Raw genomic sequence first — 21,086 nt, 5'->3', positions numbered from 1 at the left:
TCACCAGAGCGATCAGATGTGGCACCCCTCCCCACAATCATTCAGCCTGGCAGCCTTGTGCCGGAGTTCAAATCTTTAGAGTTTTCAATCTGTTCGCTGATAATCTGCATATTATCCAAGCGGCTAGAAGACTTTTTTTTTTTTTTTTGCCACTGGTGTTTGGCTAAAAAACGGGACCACAGAGAAGCGGTCATCGATACGGTCCTGTCTTTAATTTCTCATCTGGCAACTTTGGGCATGCATGTTTTGTCATGTAGGACTTGCTTGTCGGCTATTGCTGCTTCCCTGGCATTAAAAGGCATTTTGCAGATCTTTTGCTTCTATATCCACCTGTGCGTAACCCGCATCCCAGGTGAGATCTGAATGTAGTCCTTACTGCTCTGACATAAAGCCTTCAGACTTTAAATTATTTAATGGAAAATTGCCTTTCTGATTGCAGTGACTTCGGCAAGGTGTGTAAGCGAACTTCAGGCCTTGTCGGTAGAGCACCCATTCCTCACCTTTTCAGAAGGATAAGGTTGCCCTCCGGACCAATCCTTCTTTCCTTCCGAAGGTGGTATCCGATTTTCATCTGAACCAGTCTATTTCCTTGCCTGTCTTCTTCCCAGAACTGGCTTCAGATGGCAAGATGGTTCTACATAATTTGGATGTAAGGCGAGCTCTTCTTTTATTTGAACAGAAAATCTAATCTTCAGAGCTCTTCCCAGCTCTTGGTGACATTCGGAGACCCGAAAGGAAAGCCGGCCTCGAAAGCAACGATATCCCGATGGATTGCTTCCTGTATCTCTGAGGCTTATGCCGTTCAGGGCCTTCAGTCTCCGAGGGGGATTCATGCCCATCTTGTGCGGGGCAGCTGCCTTCCAAAATATGCTCCCATGGAAACCATTGCCAAAGCGGCTACAGGGGCTTCCCCATCAGCTTTTGTGAAACATTACTGCCTAGATCTGAGCTCCAGGGCGGATGCTCAGTTCGGGCAGGCTGTTCTTAGAAACCTCTTTCAATATAGGAGTTCCATCCACCCGTTATTCTGTAAGGAGTGCTTGGTAATCTCCCAAAACTATGGAGGAAAGGGGACGGGACGTAGAAGTATAATACGTTTCCCACTGTAGTGACTACCTTACTCCTAGTACATAGTCCCCTTTCCTCCATACGCCCGCCGTCCCCTCTAATAAGTATCCTCTATTATTGCTTAAATGGTCTCTGGCCTGGCGATAGAAAAGGACTGAAGGGCGATGCGCCGGGTGGAGCTAAGGAGGGGGCGGGGTTACGGCCGCATGGGGTACCCCGCGTAAATGGAGAAGGACCAATTTTCAATTTGATGCTTTTTTACAAAAGTGCTCTGGTCCCGTCCCACACAACGGAATGTCCCTAAAGTATGGAGGAAAGGGGACTATGGATTAGGAGTAAGGTAGTCACTATGGTGAGTAACTCTATTAGAATGGCTGCTGGCAGTGGTTTTGCAATGAACTACCATGATTTACCCTGACCGCGAACTGTTCGCAGCTCCGTTAACGTTAAATTGCGGGAGCCATGTTGTTCAAAATGGCGCTGAGCCTCCTTTGTTAAAATGGTCCCCGGTCTTTTTTCGCCATTTCTTTGTGGAAAGGTACTTCTCGTTTTTCTCTGCGCGCCAAACCAGGTTTGGTCTATTTGTTTGTTCGCCTTTGGCGGGCTTCAGGAGTGAAACCTGCCTCTGGCTCCAGAGTGTCTGGGGTAGGCAGGGAGTGAGGGAGGTGCCCGAAACTCCCTGTGCTTAGTCTCCTAGGAGACCCAAATGCACTCTGTGACGATTGGCTGGCTGGTTGTCCGGCAAGGACAGCCACCCTGCTGGGCGAGTGGCAGCTAGGCCGGAATGAATGGGAGAGAACCGAATAAAAGTCTCTTGGCTTAGAAGGCAGTCGACCACTGGACGAAGGAACCATTGTTGGTTTGCCCGGTGAAGCCCTGCTGCAGGTCCAAATTGGCAAGTTCGCATCGACAGAAGCCCTGCAAGGACGACTTCTCCCTTTTTGAGTTTGTGGGACCAATCAACTCCCAAGTTAGCCACCTGGACACCCTGTTAGGCAGAATCCTGTGCAGTTCCCTTAGGGAGCACTACAGAAGATTAAGACTACAGGTATGAGCAATAAATCCCATTTGGTATCAGCATGTACCACAAAGATTTAGTTGGTAGCTGTGGCTAAGCAGTCAGACTTATCTCAAGAGGGAGATGAGCAGTATTCAGGGTTTACACAATAGGACTACCGTGCTATGGCACAAGGAAACACTGACCAAAGCTTTGTATTAAAAAAATATATATTTATTTTACACACTTCTAGTTCAACACATTAATCACAGTTAATAATTAATCAGTTAATTAAGCAAGTTAAAATCTGTCAAAAGTATGCACAACTCCCTAGTTAAATTGTAGGCAAGTTTGACCAAGAGTGAAAACTGAGCAAAACGGCATAGTGAAAACCAAACACAAATGGCACTCTAGCAATTTCTCACAAGGGAGGGAAAGGACAAGTTATACAGGAATATCTTTAGGCACCCTAGCAACACTTCCTTGCCTAAACTTGTTCACAAACTTATTGGGAAGTACTTTAGCATAGAGAATACTTAAATGAGAACCGAGCAAAACTTTTAACAGTGGGAAGGAAAAGGTGGTCATAAGAAGTAGGTGCACCAACACAGTTCTAGTTGAGAAGCAATTTAGAGAAGGCAGTTCTAACAAATTTAGCCAGAGTCAATAGGCCTGTGCCAGAGTCAATGATACAGGGCAAGGACCCAGGAGCAAAATGTTCTTGTAGCTACAGTCAAGTCTTTGGTTAACGAGTCGAAAAGGTGGGTGCAGAAGGCGAAAGACAATGTTAGACGAAAGGGGCGGCCAACCCAACAGGTGGGTAAAGGATTTAAAACACCTTTAGTGCTACCACACGAAAAAGGAGGCCTGGCGTAACAAAGTACCTTAATATGAAGAAGAGTTGTCCTGCAGTGGCGGTTGTTCCTGGTAGTTCCTGCAGCTCGGGTGATCAGCAGAGGAAGAGGGACTCTCGTCGTGGAGGAAGGTTCTAGTGACTGCACTACCCAGGAATGAAACCAGCCGCAGTGCTGCCCAACGAATAAAAGGTACGCTCCTTTAAATCACGGTCTGGGTGGATGGCTGCCTGGCTATTCGGTCTCCAAGTGCTGGGCACTGGCGATTCGACCAGGGCAGGTCCAAGAAGGCGATTGGCAAACAGGTTGGCCCCACCTGCTCAAGGGAAGAAGGCTCTTTCAGATTATTTCCTCTCGTCGTGTGGAGAAAAGTGGTGAGACACGGCAGCAGGGCTTCACCGGTGGTTCAGTCGTTGCAGATGTCTTTGGCTTCTCTCCTCTTCGGTTCCTCAGTTCCAGTGGCAACGTCTTGCTCTTCTAGTCCTCAAAACCCTGCGTTTATGCAAAAAGATCCCCATTCATACAACCTAGCTGTCACTGACACAGTGGAGTGGTCATCTTGGCTGGAGACCCTCCAGCCTATCAGGTTAGAGTGCGACATGGGTTGCTGCGGCAACCCTGTTCAGGGGTCTTGCTCCCCCTCCCACACAATGGACCCACCGCAGACTCAGTGGCGCTGAAAGGAGGGCTTCTTCGCAGAAGCCTGCCAAAAGGACAAACAAAGGATCCCCGACCTGGGTTAGGAGTATAGAGAAAAAACGAGAAAGAATTTATATAAAAGTTCTGGCAAATAAAATAAACCAGCGGTATGTTAGAGGCTGTCAGAAAAAGTGGTAGCCTCGAACAATGGGAAAATCCCATAGGGAAATATTCGTGGTCAAATATTTTCGGTAGTAACCACTCCACCAGCCAGAAACTTTTGAGAGGGACTGTACGGTACCCTCTCAAAAATTAACACCAGGGAAAAACTATTAACCCTTCCCAGTACCTCCATAGTAAGATGAGTTGTACTGGTTTAGTTCATAAAAATTGACTAGTAAAGTCAATGGGGACTTTACATGCCCTGACATCTCAGAGCTGGTTGCATTTCCTCAGAGTGCTGCAGGAAACCGTAGAGCCAGGGAGAGGGACACCAGATTGTGTGTTGCTTGTAAGCTGACCGGAAGCTTTTGGAAGATCCTCCGGACTCCCACGAATCGGGACTGACCAAGCCTGTCCCCCCTCAGTTGAGTGCGGGACCTCAGATGGGAGGATAGTCCACCTTGACAGCCAGGAACCGCGCGTATTGCTATTTACTGTACCGCAAGGAGCTGAAATGCGAAACAGCCACTGAAAGTAAAGTTTGCCAGTTGCCAGCTTTGACAGTTCCAATACAGTGCAGGAGTCCCCACGACTGAGGCACAGGAACAGTGAGCTCTGCAGAGCTATACTGGAACAGGTCTTCAGCTGCAACTTTTTCTTCTTTACTAAGGTACTGTAAAAAGAGAACTTGCCTCTTACTGTGGAAGAGCTTGTAACTTGCAACTCACAGGTCTAATCAGCTTGTGGGTGGGGAGTCATAATGTCGAAAAATAAATGTCGACAGACAAAAATGTCGACAAAATGTCGGAAAAAAAATGTCGACTTTCGTTTTTTTTAATTATATATTTATTTTAGGGGTTTGGGAGTAAAAAAAAAGGGAAAAATAAAAAAAAAATAAAAAAAGGGGGGCTGGGGGGGGGGAACCCCCCATTTCGAAAAAAAAATGCATTGAAATAAAAAGTCGACATTTTTTTTTTCGACATTTTTTTTTCGACTTTTTGACTGTCGACATTTTTGTTGTCGACATTATGACTATAAACCCAGCTTGTGGCCCTACATGGGGTTCTTCCTTTTATCAAAGACTCCTAAGAACTTGTGCAAAGACTTTTCCATTTACTTAACTGAAGTGCTGCATCCTATAAAAAAAACTTTTGCCCATTGACTTTGGCTTAGCCTATTGAATTGAATGACTCTTGTTATTTTTGGAAGTATTTGCCCTGCTTAAGAATATTTGTGTTCTAATAACCTTTGCCTTTTACAAACTATTGAGAGTATTCTGTATGCCAACTGTAAGGTATTAATGTCCCCAGCAGCCTGGTTACTGAAGTCACCTGTGGGTTGTCTGTGGGCCATCCCAAAAGGCCCTGTCTGATCCAGAAACTGAGTGTACAGTATTGAAGTATATTTGTGTTACTATTCTATTGCTCCCTTCTAAAGAAGGCTTTATGTTTGTGCCAGAAACCTTGAGTGTAAGGGTTTATTTCAATACCTGTAACTGTGAATATATGTGGAACTCAAATACAGCTCACATTTCCCCTCTTGAGATGAGCCTGGCTGCTCATCACGCTACCAAAACTGTGTAGTACAAGCTTATACTTTGGTAGGGGTTTGCCTATACTTGCAGACATAATTGTTTGTGGTATTCCCAGAGGGTACTGCATTCAAACTTTGCCTAACAAGACAATTGGACAAGACAGGCGCTCAGACAATGGTAGAAGTTTGCTAGATGAATGATTAGCCAAGAGGTCAGACCCGCAGAGTGGCACCACTTATACAATGTAGTTCAGATACTGGAGAGAAATAACACACCCAAGGATGAGAGTCCTGTATACGGGGAAAAATACTGGAGAAAACACACCCTATATAAGGGGAAAGGCCTAGGTTTCACAATGCAATGTATAAACACTAGAGAAAACACACAGAGTCATGTACAAGGGGGTAAAAGGCTGCGGTTTCACAATGCAATTTTTAAATACTGGAGAAAACGCACCCAAGTCTGAGAGTCTGCATGTGTGGCGGGGTAGTCGGGGCAGGGTGCAGGCTCTATTCCTAACCCGCGCCACTCCTACCTTACCTTGGTAGATGCAGGTTGATGGCTGGCTACTGGCTTCTCCTGCTGACACCTGCAGGCACGATGGAGAGCCGCCACAGTGGGAGCCGCCCTTTGCCTAGGGGCCCTTAGCCGCAGGTGCTGCATGGGCAGAGGGCTGCCCTGGGAGGAGGAACTCAGAGGGGGCCGAGGGGAGTGCCCAATCAATGGGAGGTGGGAGGGATGAAGGGAGGAGGGAGCGGTGAACCAGAAAGTGGGGTGAGGGGCTGAGCAGGGAGACAGATCACTTGAAAGCATGTTAGCAAAACAAATAAGTACCAAGAAATGCCGGGGAGCACAGAGCTGAGCAGCCTTACCGCCTCCTCGATGGTATCCGGAGTGAGGAGGCTGTGTGGGTCACTGGCCCTAGATGAACGGGTGGTGCTGCCCAATCAGCAGGAGGTGGGTGGGATGAAGGGAGGAGGGAGCAGGGAACCAGGAAGTGGGAGAGGGGCTAAGCAGGGAGAAGTGTTTCTTATTTGGGAGGCCTTAGTGGGGGAGGAGGGTGCCAAATTCAGCTCAGCAGTGAGGGCCACGTTGTGATCCACCTCATTCTACTTCCCTCCTTCCAAATTGACCACATCACCTCTAGCAGGGGATGCTGCAACAGCCTATTCAGAATATTTTTCTAGGGCACCCACAGCCATTCACCCAGGGAGACGGGCTGAAAATCGAATTGTCCATGTCCACCCATTGCGTCTCAGATTGCGGCTCTAAATGTCCGATAGTTCCTGTAGCTGGGTCGCATTGTAGTTGGCTTCCAGATCCAGAAGCCCAACCCCTCCCTTGTCCTTCGTGAGTTTGTCTTATACGCTATACTGGGCCTTTTCCCTGCACACAAGAACCACAAAAGTCTGGACGTCTCTATGAAGGCCGGGGAAACTAGTATCGGGAGCATTTGGAACAGGAAGAGACATTTTGGGAGGACTACATCTTCATACAGTTAAGTCTAGACAACCAGGACAGGTTGTCTGGTCCATCGGTTGAGATCTGCTTGACGGGGATGGGCCATTTTTACTGAACAGATTTCCAAGGTCCCTCGGGATCTCCACTGCTAGGTACCAAAACCCATCATATCGAACATTGAACCCCTGCCCCTTCAGGGTCCGAAATACCTTAAGCTATATCTCCGCAAATACCTCCCCTTTGAGCTCTTGGCTCCTCTACCTCCAACTCCCTTAGGGTCAGTCTTTTTTCAAAGAAACGAGCTGGGGGTAGATCTGTCTCCAGCTGGGGCCTCCCTCTGAACAGCCTCCCTGCCACTCTAAAACTTGAGGAGAACCATCGCCGGTTCCGGAAGCACCTCAAGACCTTCCTCTTTTCTTCTGCCTTTGCTCCCCCTCTCCCTTGCTGATCTGTTTTCTCTTGGCACCGTGCACCTGGTCACCCTCTGTCCTCCGGGCCCAGGTACCTGCTCACCCTGCCACTCTGCCGCCCTGCCTCCGGGCCACCCCTGGCACTGGGGTCTTTATCTGTACCGATACAGGCCCCCCTTTCTCTTCCTGCACTTATCAGACCTACCCTGTCTGCTGCCTTAAACCTAGCACTTGAAAATTGCTGGCTGCACTACCGTGGTTTGTTGCCTATATATATTATTATTGATCTGTTTCTCCTTTGCTTCGCACTTTCCACTTCTCCCCCTTCCATGCACTTTCCCCCTCTCTTACACTTGCACGTTCTCAATTTCACTGGGCCCAGTAAGATCGCTTTTTTGTTCTCCCCTGTTCCCCTCCCCTCCCCTCGTCGCGCTTTGAAACACTTGTGTACGAGCACGATAGAAAAAAAATATCAATATCAATGTACTCTCCAGTTTGGCCTCCCTCAGGTCCCACCGGGTGGGCCACTGATTTGAGATTCATTTTGAACCCGGATAATTGCCCATAGACCTTCAGCCTGTCCAATAGTCTTGGGAGGAACACCTGTAGGTGTATTATGTACAGGAGGGCATCATCCGCAAAGAGACAGAGTTTATATTCCCTTGCACCCACATGGGCCCCATGGACTTGGCTCAACATCTAGCGCCATGGTTCTATTACCAGCGCGTAGAAGAGGAGACGAGGGGCAGCCCTGTCGAGTGCCTCTTCCCAGCCCGAACGGTCGGGATTCTGCCCCATTTACTACCACTTTGGCACTGGACCGTGAACATAGAGCCAAAACCCAGTTTGCCCATTTCTCTCCTATTCCTAAGGACGTCAGAACCTCCTGCATAGGCTACCTGATTTTAACATGTACCATTTCTTACAACCACTCACTGCTGAAATCCTCTGACTATGCTGAGCTGGTAGACAATGGTCCAACAGTCTGTTCCTCACCTCGCAAATGGAGGCGTGGACCAACAAAGCACTTCAGAAATTGTTATGCAAGGTTTATGGCACCTTTCTAATATATTACTGTTTCAGCCTTGCATCTATTGCCGAAATTACCACTCAAGCAATGATACTAGCCTCCTACCATCTCCTTTTTCTCAGACCTACACACATTGAAGCTGTGTAATGTTATATTAATATGGATTTATGCTGCGCCAAATCACCATTGTAGTAGTTTCAATGCACCTGGTCTTGTCGATGGAGTAGCATGCTGTGCCTCCACAGCTGTCTAACCAACAAGATTAGAAAATGGGGAAAATAAGAAATGGATGCTACAAACATAGGATGGAAGGGATACAGTGGCCGATTTTCTAATAGAATGAGTGCTTGTCAGTTATCTTAGGCGGACCCTAGTTCGACAAAAGGGAGGCGGGAGACATGCCCTTTAAGTGTTGTGATAATTTGGTAGTGTTTCTTGGGAAGATTTTCACAATGTAATCTTCGATGCATTAGGGGCTCAAGTGTGTGCTCTGGCAATCCTGAAAGGTTGGTAGCTTCTCCAGAATGGGGTCTGGCATGGAGTCACATGCTCATGAATATTCCCTGTCAGGCCAGGAATCCTCAGTAAAAACTCCTTACAAACTGTATTTCTCCTCTAAAACAATCGCTGGCCTCTGGGGGGTCATACTGCCCCAAGCCAATGACGGTCCTCTCCCTAAACCTCTTTTCTGGCAGCCATCTTCTGATTTTTACTGCATGCTTCAGTGGGAGTCCTCAAGTTTTGCTCTGTGAGCTACTTCTACGTTTTTCATTTTTGAACCGAAAAAATGTTCTGTTTTTGTTCTAAAGAGCCTGTGTGCTCTTATCTCCAACTGCCGACAACAGGGATCCATTGTCTGTGAATTTCAGCGCCTCTCAAGGGCTGAGACTGTCGAAGTTTCCAGAAGGCCATTGGGCCTACTTCGCGCCCTCCGTCCATGACGGAGGAGAAAAAGGAATGAAGGAAGATCCCTTTTCAGGCCCTGCACCATATGCAGGCTACAGAACATTTTTGGAGTACAAACACCTCCAATGCCTTTGTCTTCATCTGAACCACAAGGAAGGAGAGTGCGAGATCTGCCTCGGCTGCTCCAAGAAAACGATGGATCGGCACAGTAGACTGGCGGCGTGGCTGGGCGCCAAGGCCTCTGTCCCGCGCTCCGAGCAGGGTCATGTCTCACCCAGGACCGGCTGGTCCAAGGAGCGGACTTCTAGGTCCTTTGAGGGCGTCTCATCCGTTGGGGACCCCAGACAAGGCCAAGCACCAAAAGTCTGGTTCCATCAGGTTCGCTGCGCAAGCGGTCCCGCGATGGACAGAGCGCGATCCACATCACCATCTGCCTCCATCACCAGGAAATCCAACCCAGCTAAGCTACTGGAGAAGCCAAAGAAGCAAGGATGAAGGATAAGGTGGCCACCCTGCACAAGAAGGCCCAGGCGGCTCAGGAGAGGTCTTTGTCGATGACTGAGTTGGTGGCGTCTGACCTCACGAAGGTGAAAGGGGCTGACCCTGTGAATGTAACCCCCACAGCGCCCAAGGTGTCCCTGCCTCTGAGGCGAGAAGCCACTCTAGTGAATTTGGCACTCCAGAGAAGAGATGCCATCTCTGAGCCTGGCTCCGACCCCTCAGGGTGCAAAAGGGGGAGGGGGTGCGAGGAAGTCAAAGATCAGCCCCAGGCTGTGTCCCAGGCCATGGCAATTTCGTCCAGACGAGGACCTGTAGTTACCTACACATGGTCCAGAAGGACGTGGAGGACAACTGCGGCAGGGCCTAGTGTTCCGATCACGCCTGCTCAGCCGAGGGATTTATTTCGGAACATCCTGTCGACCCTCACACTTAGGTGTAGGAGATCCAGAAGTGGATGCCGCAGGGCCTGGTTCCTACGGCCCCCATTAGCCTCCTACAAAGAGGAAACATCATCCGATAACCCTGTTTCAGCCTCCATATCCACGTCGGGTGCCCTCTCCCTGGTGGACCCGGATATGGCCACAGTGATCTTGTCATAGCAGATGGATCATTGTAGCAGAGTGCGTCCCCACCGAATGAAGTGGAGTCGTTCCATTCCATGGTCGCCAAAGCTTCCAAGCTTTTCCAGCTTATGCCCGAGGAGACCAAGAAGGGTTTCCTGTAGCCAGGCCAAAAGGAAGACCATCAGCCTGGCCCTCTTGAACACCTGCACCGCTCCGGCCAAACAGGATAGGCTGGAGAAGTACTGGGTGCTGGAGTCTGAACCCAAATGCCTACAGATGCGACCATCGCTGGACTCTGCGGTTTCTGCGACCTCGAAGCGTACGACAAACCCTTACTCGTCATCTGTCCCTCCAGACAGCGAGGGGGGAAGAAGTAGTACTCCATGGGGAGGAAGGTTATTTACAATGCGGCGTCCACCGTCAAGGCGGCCAACACACTGGCGATCCTGGCCTGGTACCACAGAGAGCTGTGGTACAAGGTGGGCCCGATTCTGGAGTTCCTCCTCGACGACAAGAAGATGGAGGCGATTGCCCTCTTCCAGGAGGGAGAGGTGGCTTCGGACCATGCCATCATGGTGGCGGTGGACATCGCAGACACAGGGTTCTGGCATATGGGGAACAATGTCTGCCTTCGTCGTCAAGGCTGGCTGAAGGCTACACATTTCTGCCAGGCGGTCCAGGCGAGGGACATGCCGTTCGACAGATTACCTTTTTGGGATGGTCGTCGACGAGCCCCTACAGGCAATCAAGGCAGATACAGCGACGGCCTGCGCCAATTATCCGAAGTCATGTTTGACACCATCGCAGAATGCACTGTTCCAAGAAGCCAGACTCGACACAGTCCCCTGCATATTTTCTCCATCAGATGAGGGAGTAGCGGCCATTCGGGGGAAAGTGCAATGACTGTTGTAACTGAAGACCGCCACAGTGCGGACCATCAAGTCGCTGCTCGGCATGTCGTCTTGTATCTACCTTATCTAGCTCTGTAGGTTACGGATGCGCCTTTCCTTGATGCTCGCCGGATACAGGTGTCTGGAAGCTTCACTGACCAGATACTGCTAGACGAGGAGTTCCGTCGGGCAATAAGGTGATGGGGTGTTCACTCCAATGTCGCCTGATGCACTGGGTTCCAAAGGCCCCCCATACCAGGGAACTGTCACCAGGGACGCTTCCATCGACGGCTGTTAAGCCCACACCAGATGTCTGCTCACCAGAAGCCTGTGCCTGACAGAAGTGTCTTCTCATCAATATCCTGGAGCTGTGTGCAGTTCACTGCCCCTCAAGTCATTCCTTCCGTCGCTGAAGGGCCCAGTGGTGAGGATCTTCACGGACAACACCACCACGTTGTTCTACATCAGGAAGCCGGGGGGCACTCTATCTCCAGCAGCACTGGACCTGTGGCTCTTGGCCATGTGACAAGATATGTTCCTCGTTCCCTTTCACCTGGCGAGAGTCAAGATCACCATTGCAGACTTCCTCGGCAGGTAGTTGCACTCCTGCCATGAATGGGAACTTAGGCAGGGCCAGGTGGACCGCATCTTCATCAAGTGGGGCAGGCTGCAGATCGATCTGATTGTGACGGCGGCAAACTATAAATGGCAGAAGTTTGCCTGCAGGTTCCACCAACCGAGGTGCCTGGGGGACGTGTTCTTCTTACTGTGGGAAGGCCTGTTTCTGTACACGTTCCTGCCGTTGCCTCTCCTGCTACGAGTCATCCACATACTCACGGTGCCGATGCAGGATGATTCTCCTCGCCCCGGCGTGGTTGAGGCAGATTTGGTACTCGGCTCTTCACAGCCTGTCAGCATCGCCTCTGGTCAAACTGCCAGTGGTCCTGGATCTTCTCATTGCAACACGACCCAGGATCGCTGAACCCAAGGGATTGGCTCCTGCAGCCCTAGTTTGGACAATACGAGTTGCCAGCGGACTGCAGGGAGGTCCTTGACAAAGCCAGAGCATCGTCGACTAAGTGCTACGGTCATAAGTGGAAGCGTTTTGCTATGTGGTGCCAGTTGCAGAAGATCGCCCCTCTGAGGGTCACGGCTCTGCAGATTCTTCCATACATGTTCTCCTTGGCCAAGGCCGGACAAGCGCACGCCTCTATCGGTGCATCTAGCTGCGGTCTCCGGCTACACCAGGTCGCCAGGAAGATCTTCTTTGGTCTGTCTTGTCATGAAGTTCCTCCACTGTTTCGATCTTTCCTGCTGGTGAAAGCTCCTGCCGTGGCGTGGGAACTCAACGGGGTGCTGAGGCTCATGGGGGAGTGGAGGGGCTTTCAGGCCTGTGCATCAGGCCCTCTCGTTCCTCCCTTGGAAACCGGCTTTCCTTGTGGACATCACCTCTGCCAGGAGGGTGGGTGAGATCCAGGCCCTATCCTGCAGCCATATCTGACTTTCTGCAAGGTGAGGGTGGTGCTGCAGACGCACCCCATCAAAATTCCACTTCAATGAACCTTTGTTACCTGTGTTTTTCCCAAAACCTTTGTCGCCGGCTGAAACGGCCTTGCACTCGCTGGATGTTGCTTGTGCCCTAACACACAGAGTTTTCGGAAGACTTCTCAACTGTTCGTGAACTTTGGTCCTGTGAACCATGGGAAGGCCTTGTCCAAGGCCTCCATCTCAAGGTGGCTCTCTGGCTGCATCACACACAGTCATTGGTTGGTGAACCGACTGCTGCCTGGCTGTCCGAGAGTGTGAGGAAAAAGTGGACTTGGGCTTCCCCACCTGTTCAACACTGGCCTGGTTATGGAGCCAGCACCCTTTTTACAGATCCCTACCAGTTGTCTGTACATATGAGACACCCAGTGTTTTTTTGAAAATACAATTACAATTGTTTATTACCGTGATTTTAAAAATAGCATAACATAGCTATTGACAATGTAAAACAACATAAGAAAAATTTGCTTGCCCGTAATGACCAGGGTATTTCAGTATTTAAGGCATATTATTCAACCTCATAGATTGTTTCTTTACAATCACTAATGTCTGGTGAGGGTTAGTAAAGATATGTGAGGTCAATTGGACCACATTCCAAGTTACTATCTTTACTAACCCTCACCAGAAATGAGTGATTGAGGTTGAATAATATGCCTTAAATACTGAAATACCCTGGTCATTCTGGGCAAGCAAATTTTTCTTGTTATGTTGTTTTAACATAGCGTCTGCCAGTCTGCCAGTGTGTGTTTTCTAGTGCAGTGATCAGAAGGTTTGCGTGGTTATGAAAGTTTGGATTTGCCCCCGGCATCCAGTCAAGACTGCTGGACATTCCCTTTAATCGATTCAACCTTTTTGGACCAAAGGCAGGTGACTGCTTAAAAAAGCTACAAGCCTTCAAGTCTTCTGCAGAATCTTAAGGTGCAGCCATCCGTCAACCGCAACGGCGATGCATGCCTTTGCAGGCTTGGAAAGGGTAGTCATTGCGGTATTGATCCTCTTTTGGCCAAAGAGGAAGAGGCCAGGCTACCCAGAAAGGACAAAGTAGGTTTTTGCGTGCCCCCGGAAGTTGTGGATGAAACACTGCTTATGCAGCCACCTCCTGCCTGCCCTCTACCACAGTCCCAAAGCCTCTCTGAACACTTGGCTGAAAGGACGCTGGTGGGAGGCAGGTTGCCCAGTATCTGCAAGAAGGGCATTGCATTACTTCAGATGCATGGGCACTAAATACTGTGGCCCAAGGGTACTCTCTCCCATTTCTACAAAGGACCCCAGATTGTCCCTGTAGCCAGCAATCTCTTTGGGATCCGGACCCGCTTCTAGAGGAGATTATTCCCCAGTTGCTAGACGGTGCAGCGGAGCGTGTACCTGTAACAGAACAATACTAGGGTTGGTGCTCCAAATATTTTCTGGTTCCCAAGTAAGAATGAGGATTGCGACCCTTCTTGGACCCGAGACACTTGAACAGGTTCCTTAGGAAGGACAGATTCAAGGTGGTCACTCTTTCGCAGATCCTCCTTGCCCTTCAACTCTAGGATTGGGTGGTGTTACTTGACCTTCAGGATAATTACTTTCATGTGCCTATAAACTCCAAGCATAGAAAGTACAGAGGTTCGCCATTGGCAGTTCTCATGATCGGCTTTGAGTACTGCCTTTTGGGCTCACCTCTGGCTGAGAGTCTTCACTAAGTTGATGGCGATGGTGGCACCGAATCCACAGAGGGGAGGGAATTCACATCTTTCCCTACCTAGACGATTGACTGATCAGAGCTTGTTCTCCTGAACAGGCTCTGGAGCATCTCAACAGCACCTGCCACTCTCTCCACAAACTGGGCTTCTGCCTCCATTTCAAGAATTCCCAGGTGACACCTTCTCAGGAGCTTCAATTCATTGGACTGTTCCTCAGGGAAGGCTGCCCCCCCTCCCCCTTTCTTCCCCCCTCCGAGTTGAGGGCTCTATATATCTTTCAGATGATTTTGAGATTTCACAACGTCCAATATCTACTCGCATTAGACTTTCTTGCGTTTCTGGGCCCCATGGTATCCTGCATTTTCCTTGTGCTGGAGGCCCGCCTAAGGAAGCTGTCCCTCTCCCTCCAGTGGGCCCTCAGATCATAATGGTCACAATTCTCAAGCAGGACGACGGACCTGCTTCAGTTCCCGATCAAGGATGCACAATTACTCCTGTGGTGGGCCTGCAAGGAGAATGTGATGAAAGGGGAACCATTTTGGCAACCCTGAGATAGCTGGCGTTGGACACTTCCGAATGATGAGCGCACATGAGCAATCGCACGATGAGTGGTCTTCGTTCCCCTGCAGAATCAAGACTACATATTACAGCTGAGGGCAGTTAAACTGGTGCTGATGCCCCTTTTTGCTGTCCATACAGGGGAAGAACATCCTGATAATAACAGACAAAAACAATGGTCATGCATTACCTCAACAAGAGGTTTAGGGTCTCGAAGGATCCATCTTCATGTCTTTTTTCCTCCACCTCATTCTCTAAGGCAGAGGAGCGTTTCAATCGGCTTGACCAAGATTCACAGTAGCTGAGGGCTCACTCTGGAACGACCGACCAGGAAATATGAGCAGCTTTTCATTTGTTCTGTGCTAGTAGGACTGTGACCAAACTTACCCTGGCATGCTGAATCATTCCCTGCATCTCAATGCTATGATCTGGCTGGAAAGGATCTCGGTGAGAACTGGCTGCCACCTTTGCTCTGCAACGCAGAGTCAGTGTTCTTGACATTTGAATGACATGGGGCTCTTTGCACATGTCATTACTGCTTGGATTCTCGGTCTGAAGGACAGTTCTTCCAAAATGAGCGTCCTGATCAGTTTTCTCTGGTTTAGGTGGTGTGCTTGCCATCCCCTCTCCAGTCTGTGTACTGCTATGGGCGTCTTATCGAAGATGTGGGAGGAAGGAATGCATCAGAAAAACAAATTACCTACATCTCGGTAATGTTCTTTCTAATGGATCTTCCCGATACGACTGATTTTCTATACTCTCTCCTGGTGGACAGATGTATAGAAGGCCTAGCTATATCGTGACAGGCAACTCTGAGGAGCTGTAGCCAAACCAGTTTAATGTAGCAGTGACGAGTGGTCTAGGCTAAATCTCAAGAGGTGTTGAGCTTCTAAGGGGTCAAAAATGAGTACACACCGTATAGCAGTCAAAGATTACACTTGGACAATCTGGTATAAAATAGTTCTTTACTTATGGCCAAAACATACAGTGAAAAATGACTATTAACAAATATTATCACACAATACAAAAAATGTGATACGTGTATACAATTACTGGTGTAGGACAAAATGCATATCAAACCCCTAAAAAGAAAGATATTTGCACTACAAGTCCAAAGAGAATAATCCCTAACTTCAGAAGTCCAACTATAATTTGTCTGTGGCCTCATGCCCAAAAGATCAGTAAACTTTCATACAGTTCTTTGAAGCTGAAAAAAATTAAGGTAGGGCCTTTGGGGTCCAGTGAACAGTTCCAAGTGTCGGGGGACAAGTTAATCTAACTAAACGTGTTCCCAACTTTTGGAGTGCTTGTGTGAGCAGGCTATGGCAAAGCCAAAGTTTTGCTAAAGTTAGCAAACTTTTAAAGGGATATTTTAGGGGGCAGGTAAGTATCTCTGTAACTCGCCCCCTGTACTCTGATTCTTCATGAGACTTGGCAGGTGGGTTAAATGTCTGAGGTCGTGTTTCCCGCCGAAAGCCTCAGCCCTTGATCCGCAGGGGTTGCGGGTTCAAGCAGATGTCCGGTCGTGTCTGATGCAGGCGCATGGACTCTGTGGAAGAATGCAACAAAACTCAATGGAGGGACCATTTCAGGACAGGAATGGACACAGGTAAGCAATTTCGGATGACGGCCACTGAAGCACAGTGACTCAAAGGATTCACTTGCCGCATTCAGTCTTTCCCTCCGATCTCTGGCCCCCTTGATGCTAGGACCACAAAATCTCGAAAAGGTAAGTTTTGTACCGCAAGCTTGAGGATGACCCAAGTTCCAGGGCTCCACTCGGAACTTTGGCAGCGCGGTAGCCCAAACTCCGAGCTAGTCAGCCACTGGGCTGTCCTGGGGCACTTCCGAAGGCTCTTCTTTGCAAGACTCCAAGCTAACGTTGAGCAGGGATGTTCCCTCCAATCCAAGGGTTTGCAGCTCCTTCGCAGCACTGCTGGAGATCACCTTCAAGACAGGGCCCTTCCAGGACAGCAGCAGAAGGTGGTCGTCAAGCGTTCTTCCAATGGGTATTCAGTTTCCTCATGGGTCTTGCTGCTGGACAGGAGTCTTGCCTCCTTCAGTTCAAGGATATCTCCAGAGTGGGTGCAGGGGTCCTCTTACCTGGCTTTTAGGATAAGAGCAGCAGCACCCACTAGCCAATAGTATATCTGCCCCACAGGCACCCCACTAGTTGTCCAAACAGGACCACTGGCGGCGAAACTCATTCATTCCACCCAGACACACTGGCACCTGTATGTGTTTTGGGACCAGACGGTTCCAGCCCACTTCCTGGCCGCAAACGCACGTATCATCCTAGTAACCTGCCAAAAGCTTCTGCTTTCCCAGGTACGAAGTCCATACAAGGATTTTCCTGGACTCACAGGCCAGGAGGAAGGCTAAAAGACAAGATGGCCAAAGGACAAACGAAAAATCTCGTGGCATGGCCATGATTGACCAGAAGCCACAGCCAAACGTGGTAAACACGGTGTAAGGCTAAAACAAAATGTACCAAAAAATGGTAAGTCACTGCTGCCACTAGCTTGTCCATTTAGCACACTTAGATTAACCAACATTCCAGAGTGTAAGTCTAGGGTAAAACAAAGTGTACCCCATTGTACTGCATTGTAAGAGTGCTGGAGGGGTTACTTAGTATCCCCTATGTCTAGTTACTCATGTAGCATTCATGTTACCCTTTCCTCTCAGAATGGCTGGTGGCAGTGGTTTTGCAATAAACTACCATGATTTACCTCGACCGCGAATGTTCGCAGCTCCGGTAACGTAAAATCGCAGGAGCCATGTTTTTCTAGATGGCGCTGAGCCTCCTTTGTTAAAATGGTCCCCGGTCTTCTGTTTTTGCCATTTCTTTGTGGAAATGTCCTTCTCGAGTTTTTCTCTGCATGCCAAACCAGGTTTGGTCTTTGTTCATTCTTCAGAGTGTCTGGGGTAGGCAGGAAGTGAGGGAGGTGCCCGAAACTCCCTGTGCTTAGTCTCCTAGGAGACCCAAATCCACTCTGACGATTGGCTGGCTGTCTGGCAAGGACAGCCACCCTGCTGGGTGATTGGCAGCTAGGTTGGAATGAATGGGAGAGAACTGAATAAAAGTCTCTTGGCTTGTAAGGCAGTCGACCACTGGACGAAGGAACCAAAGAAGAGCTTGAAGAGGACGGCTGCTGCAACTCCTGGACCGTTGGTTTGCCCGGTGAAGCCCTGTTGCAGGTCCGAATCACCAAGTTTGCATCTTCCCCCCTTTGAGTTGGTGGGACCAATCAACTCCCAAGTAAGCCACCTGGACACCCATCTCGGACCTGGTTGCATTTCCTCAGAGTGGTGCAGGAAACCGTAGAGCAAGGGAGACGGACACCAGATTGTGTGTGTTGCTTGTAAGCTGGCCGGAAGCTTTTGGAAGATCCTCCGGACTCTCACGAAGCAGGACTGACTAAGCCTGACCTCCCTGCCCCCACCACTCCCTCCCCCCCTCCCCCCTTCAGTTGAGTGCGGGACCTCAGATGTGAGGAAAGTCCACCTTGACCGCCAGGAACCGCGCTTATTGCTATTTGCTGTACCACAAGGAACTGAAACGCGAAACAACCACTGAAAGTAAAGTTTGCCGGTTGCCAGCTTTGACGGTGCCAATACAGTGCAGGAATCCCCTGACGTCCCAGTTTGGGATCTTAATTTGGTTTTAAAATGACTCGTTGGTGCTCCTTGTTATGTGTCTTTTAAGGATGTTGACTTTTAAGACTGTCTTTTTGACAGCAGTCGCTTCAGTCCTCTCTAGATTGATCTGCCTACTTTTTATCCACCTCATCCTAACAAGGAAGAAAGGCTACACTGCTTCGATCCCAAAAGGGCGTTGAGCTTCAACATCAACAGGTTTGCTAAAATCAGATGGGATGACCACCTCTTTGTTTATACTGGTCACAAGCGGTTTCCAAACAGACCTTTTTCTGTTGGATTATCTTATTTATCACGGACTGCCACAATCTAGCTGGCAAGGATGTTCCTATTGGTTTCAGAGCACATTCCACCAGAGGTGCGGCTGCTTCTTAGGCTCTAAAAACGGGAGTATCCGTGCAGGACATCTGAAGTGCTGCAACTTGGTCTTCACTTCATTTCTTTACCAAGCATTGCAGTAAGGATTCGGTATCTGGGCAAGAGGTGAAGTTTGGAAAGGCTGTTCTACACAGCAAAAATAAATGCTCCTTTCCCACCTCAATCTTACATATTGCTGTGTGAGTATATGAAAGATGAGCAATAAATGGGAGGACACAATCCATTAGAAGAACACATTACTTACCCCTAGTAATGTTATTTCTGATGGATGTTCCTCCTACAAATTGCTCATCAACATCCTAACCAACCCATCTAGCTTTGTGCAAATTTTATATTTTCTTCAAACTTCCCCTTTCAACATCTGAGTTGTTGATAGCCCTTTGAGACAGCTGTGCATAGAGAGGGGGAAAACAGAACTGAGGCAATGGGTGCAGTGTATGCCACTTATACCAGTCAAACAAAGGGGGGTCTCGGAATCTCTCTACCAGCGCGAACACAGCCCAATGACCTGTTTTTAGGTGAATAACCCCTGGGAGAGACTCTACCAAGTCTTTAGCTCACTGTCCCTTTCACAGAGAAGAAATGTCCCTGCATATCAGCCTTTGTCCTGCCCAGGGGCAGTCAGCGCTGAAATGCTAGGCAATTCTCCTCTGAACAAGAGTACCAACAGTAACCCCATACACGTGTTTCAGCCTTGTTGGGCATCATCAGTGAGGTGAAACTGTTGCCTCTCTTAAGAACAGTGAGCAAGGGGTCCACGTCTGGATCGCCCTGTTAACTTAGGGTGAAACCCAAAGTAAATTTATGCAAAACGAAGGGGGGGGTCTGGGAATCTCTCCCAGGTGCCATCCACCCAAGAACAAGTCAATGGGCTGTGTTCGTGCTGGTAGAGTTTCCCAGACTCCCCCTAACCCCCCCCCCCCCCCCCCCCTGTTTTGCTACTTATAACAGTGTCGACGTCCTAGTCTGGGGTGTGATGTAAGGCCGAGGGACATCGAGTTGACGCACTGCGCCCTCCGCTGAGAAAAAGTTCCAAAGCTGCAAGCAGGATTAATATCAAAGATGAGGAATACGGGAGAGCAACATCAATCAGAAAGAACATTGCCACGTGTAAGTAATTAGTTATTCTGGTTTAATTTGAATAGTATCTAGATAGTTAACTAAAACCACAATTTTGGGTATGCTAGTCTTATTGCTTGCTGTTGCTCCATTGTATAAACGGTCAAACCCATTGTATGTTGTTGTGGTACATTACCTTCTATCTTTGAATTTCAGTGAAGAGGAAGCAAAGTTTGGTGCCAGGCGATTAGCCCGCTGTCTGCAGAAACTCGGGTTTCAGGTAATAATTTGTTTTAAATTCTAATTCCTTTCATGAAATCTGAAGCATTTGAAGTTTATATTATCTCGACTAATTGTGTATTTTTGCACACCAATTGAAATGGATTTAAAACCACCCTCTTGTTTTCTACCTTCATTATTCTGGCACCATAAAATCAAAATAGCAGTTTTACACGGATTGCAAATAATGAAACCACAGGGTCCAGATATGATGAAATGGAAGTAGTTTCTTGAAGTTGGGCTAAGCTCTATTTTTAATATGGAGTAAAAAAATTAATTTCCATCACTGGTGGTATTTAAAGTGGATACAAGTACATTTAAACTCTTAATCCTTTGTCATCTCTACTTTTCAGCCTGGAATTCATGTAAATATGAATTTTTGCCTAATTTCCTTTACAGATCAGGCAGTAATATTGCTATTGCTTCCTGTGGCACTGTTCTGCTGGTGCCATGGATCCAAAAATATTAGTGGAGCTGGCAGACTGAGATGCTCTTATTGTCTGATATATTCCTTAATTATAATTTTTACTTTGCATTTGTTTTTTGCTTTTGCTGGAGTATTTGCCCAGTATTAGGGGTTACCTGCAGGGCTTTGGCCAAGCTTCTGTACATATCTACTATAAAAATAAAAGGGCTTTCATGTCAGAGGTTACAAGGTAGATGTTGAGGAAATTGTATTTGCTTTTTAGCCTGACTCTGTGAGACCACCATCAGATCTGCTGGCCCTTTGTTTTCCTTTCATACCCTTTTTGGGAATAAGCTTTTCCATCCACTTTCCGGTGTAAGTGACTTCTTGAATAAGTATTGGTCAGTCCCTTAAGCTTCCAGAACAATGAGCCCTCCCACCCACTTATATTTTTACCTTTTGTGTAGCACAACTGTCTCCCACAAATATAATACTGCTGTGGAG

The 21,086-nt window shown here is 48.5% G+C and overlaps 1 protein-coding gene across 3 annotated transcripts in view; it reads left to right on the top strand.

Moving 5' to 3' along the window:
• Positions 1-21,086, top strand: part of TBPL1 (TATA-box binding protein like 1) — a 270,644-nt gene that overhangs the window by 117,891 nt on the left and 131,667 nt on the right. For all 3 annotated transcript variants that reach the window (XM_069607406.1, XM_069607407.1, XM_069607408.1), the window contains one exon: positions 20,114-20,177. In XM_069607406.1, the coding sequence (XP_069463507.1) occupies positions 20,114-20,177 (64 nt within the window). The remainder of the gene's footprint in view (positions 1-20,113; positions 20,178-21,086) is intronic.

The sequence above is a fragment of the Ambystoma mexicanum genome, chromosome 4q (assembly GCF_040938575.1).
Source record: "Ambystoma mexicanum isolate Mex_15411 chromosome 4q, UKY_AmexF1_1, whole genome shotgun sequence".
Classification (NCBI taxonomy): domain Eukaryota; kingdom Metazoa; phylum Chordata; class Amphibia; order Caudata; family Ambystomatidae; genus Ambystoma; species Ambystoma mexicanum.
The sequence above is the reverse complement of the archived record's forward strand: the minus strand, read 5'-3'. Positions and strand labels throughout refer to the sequence as shown.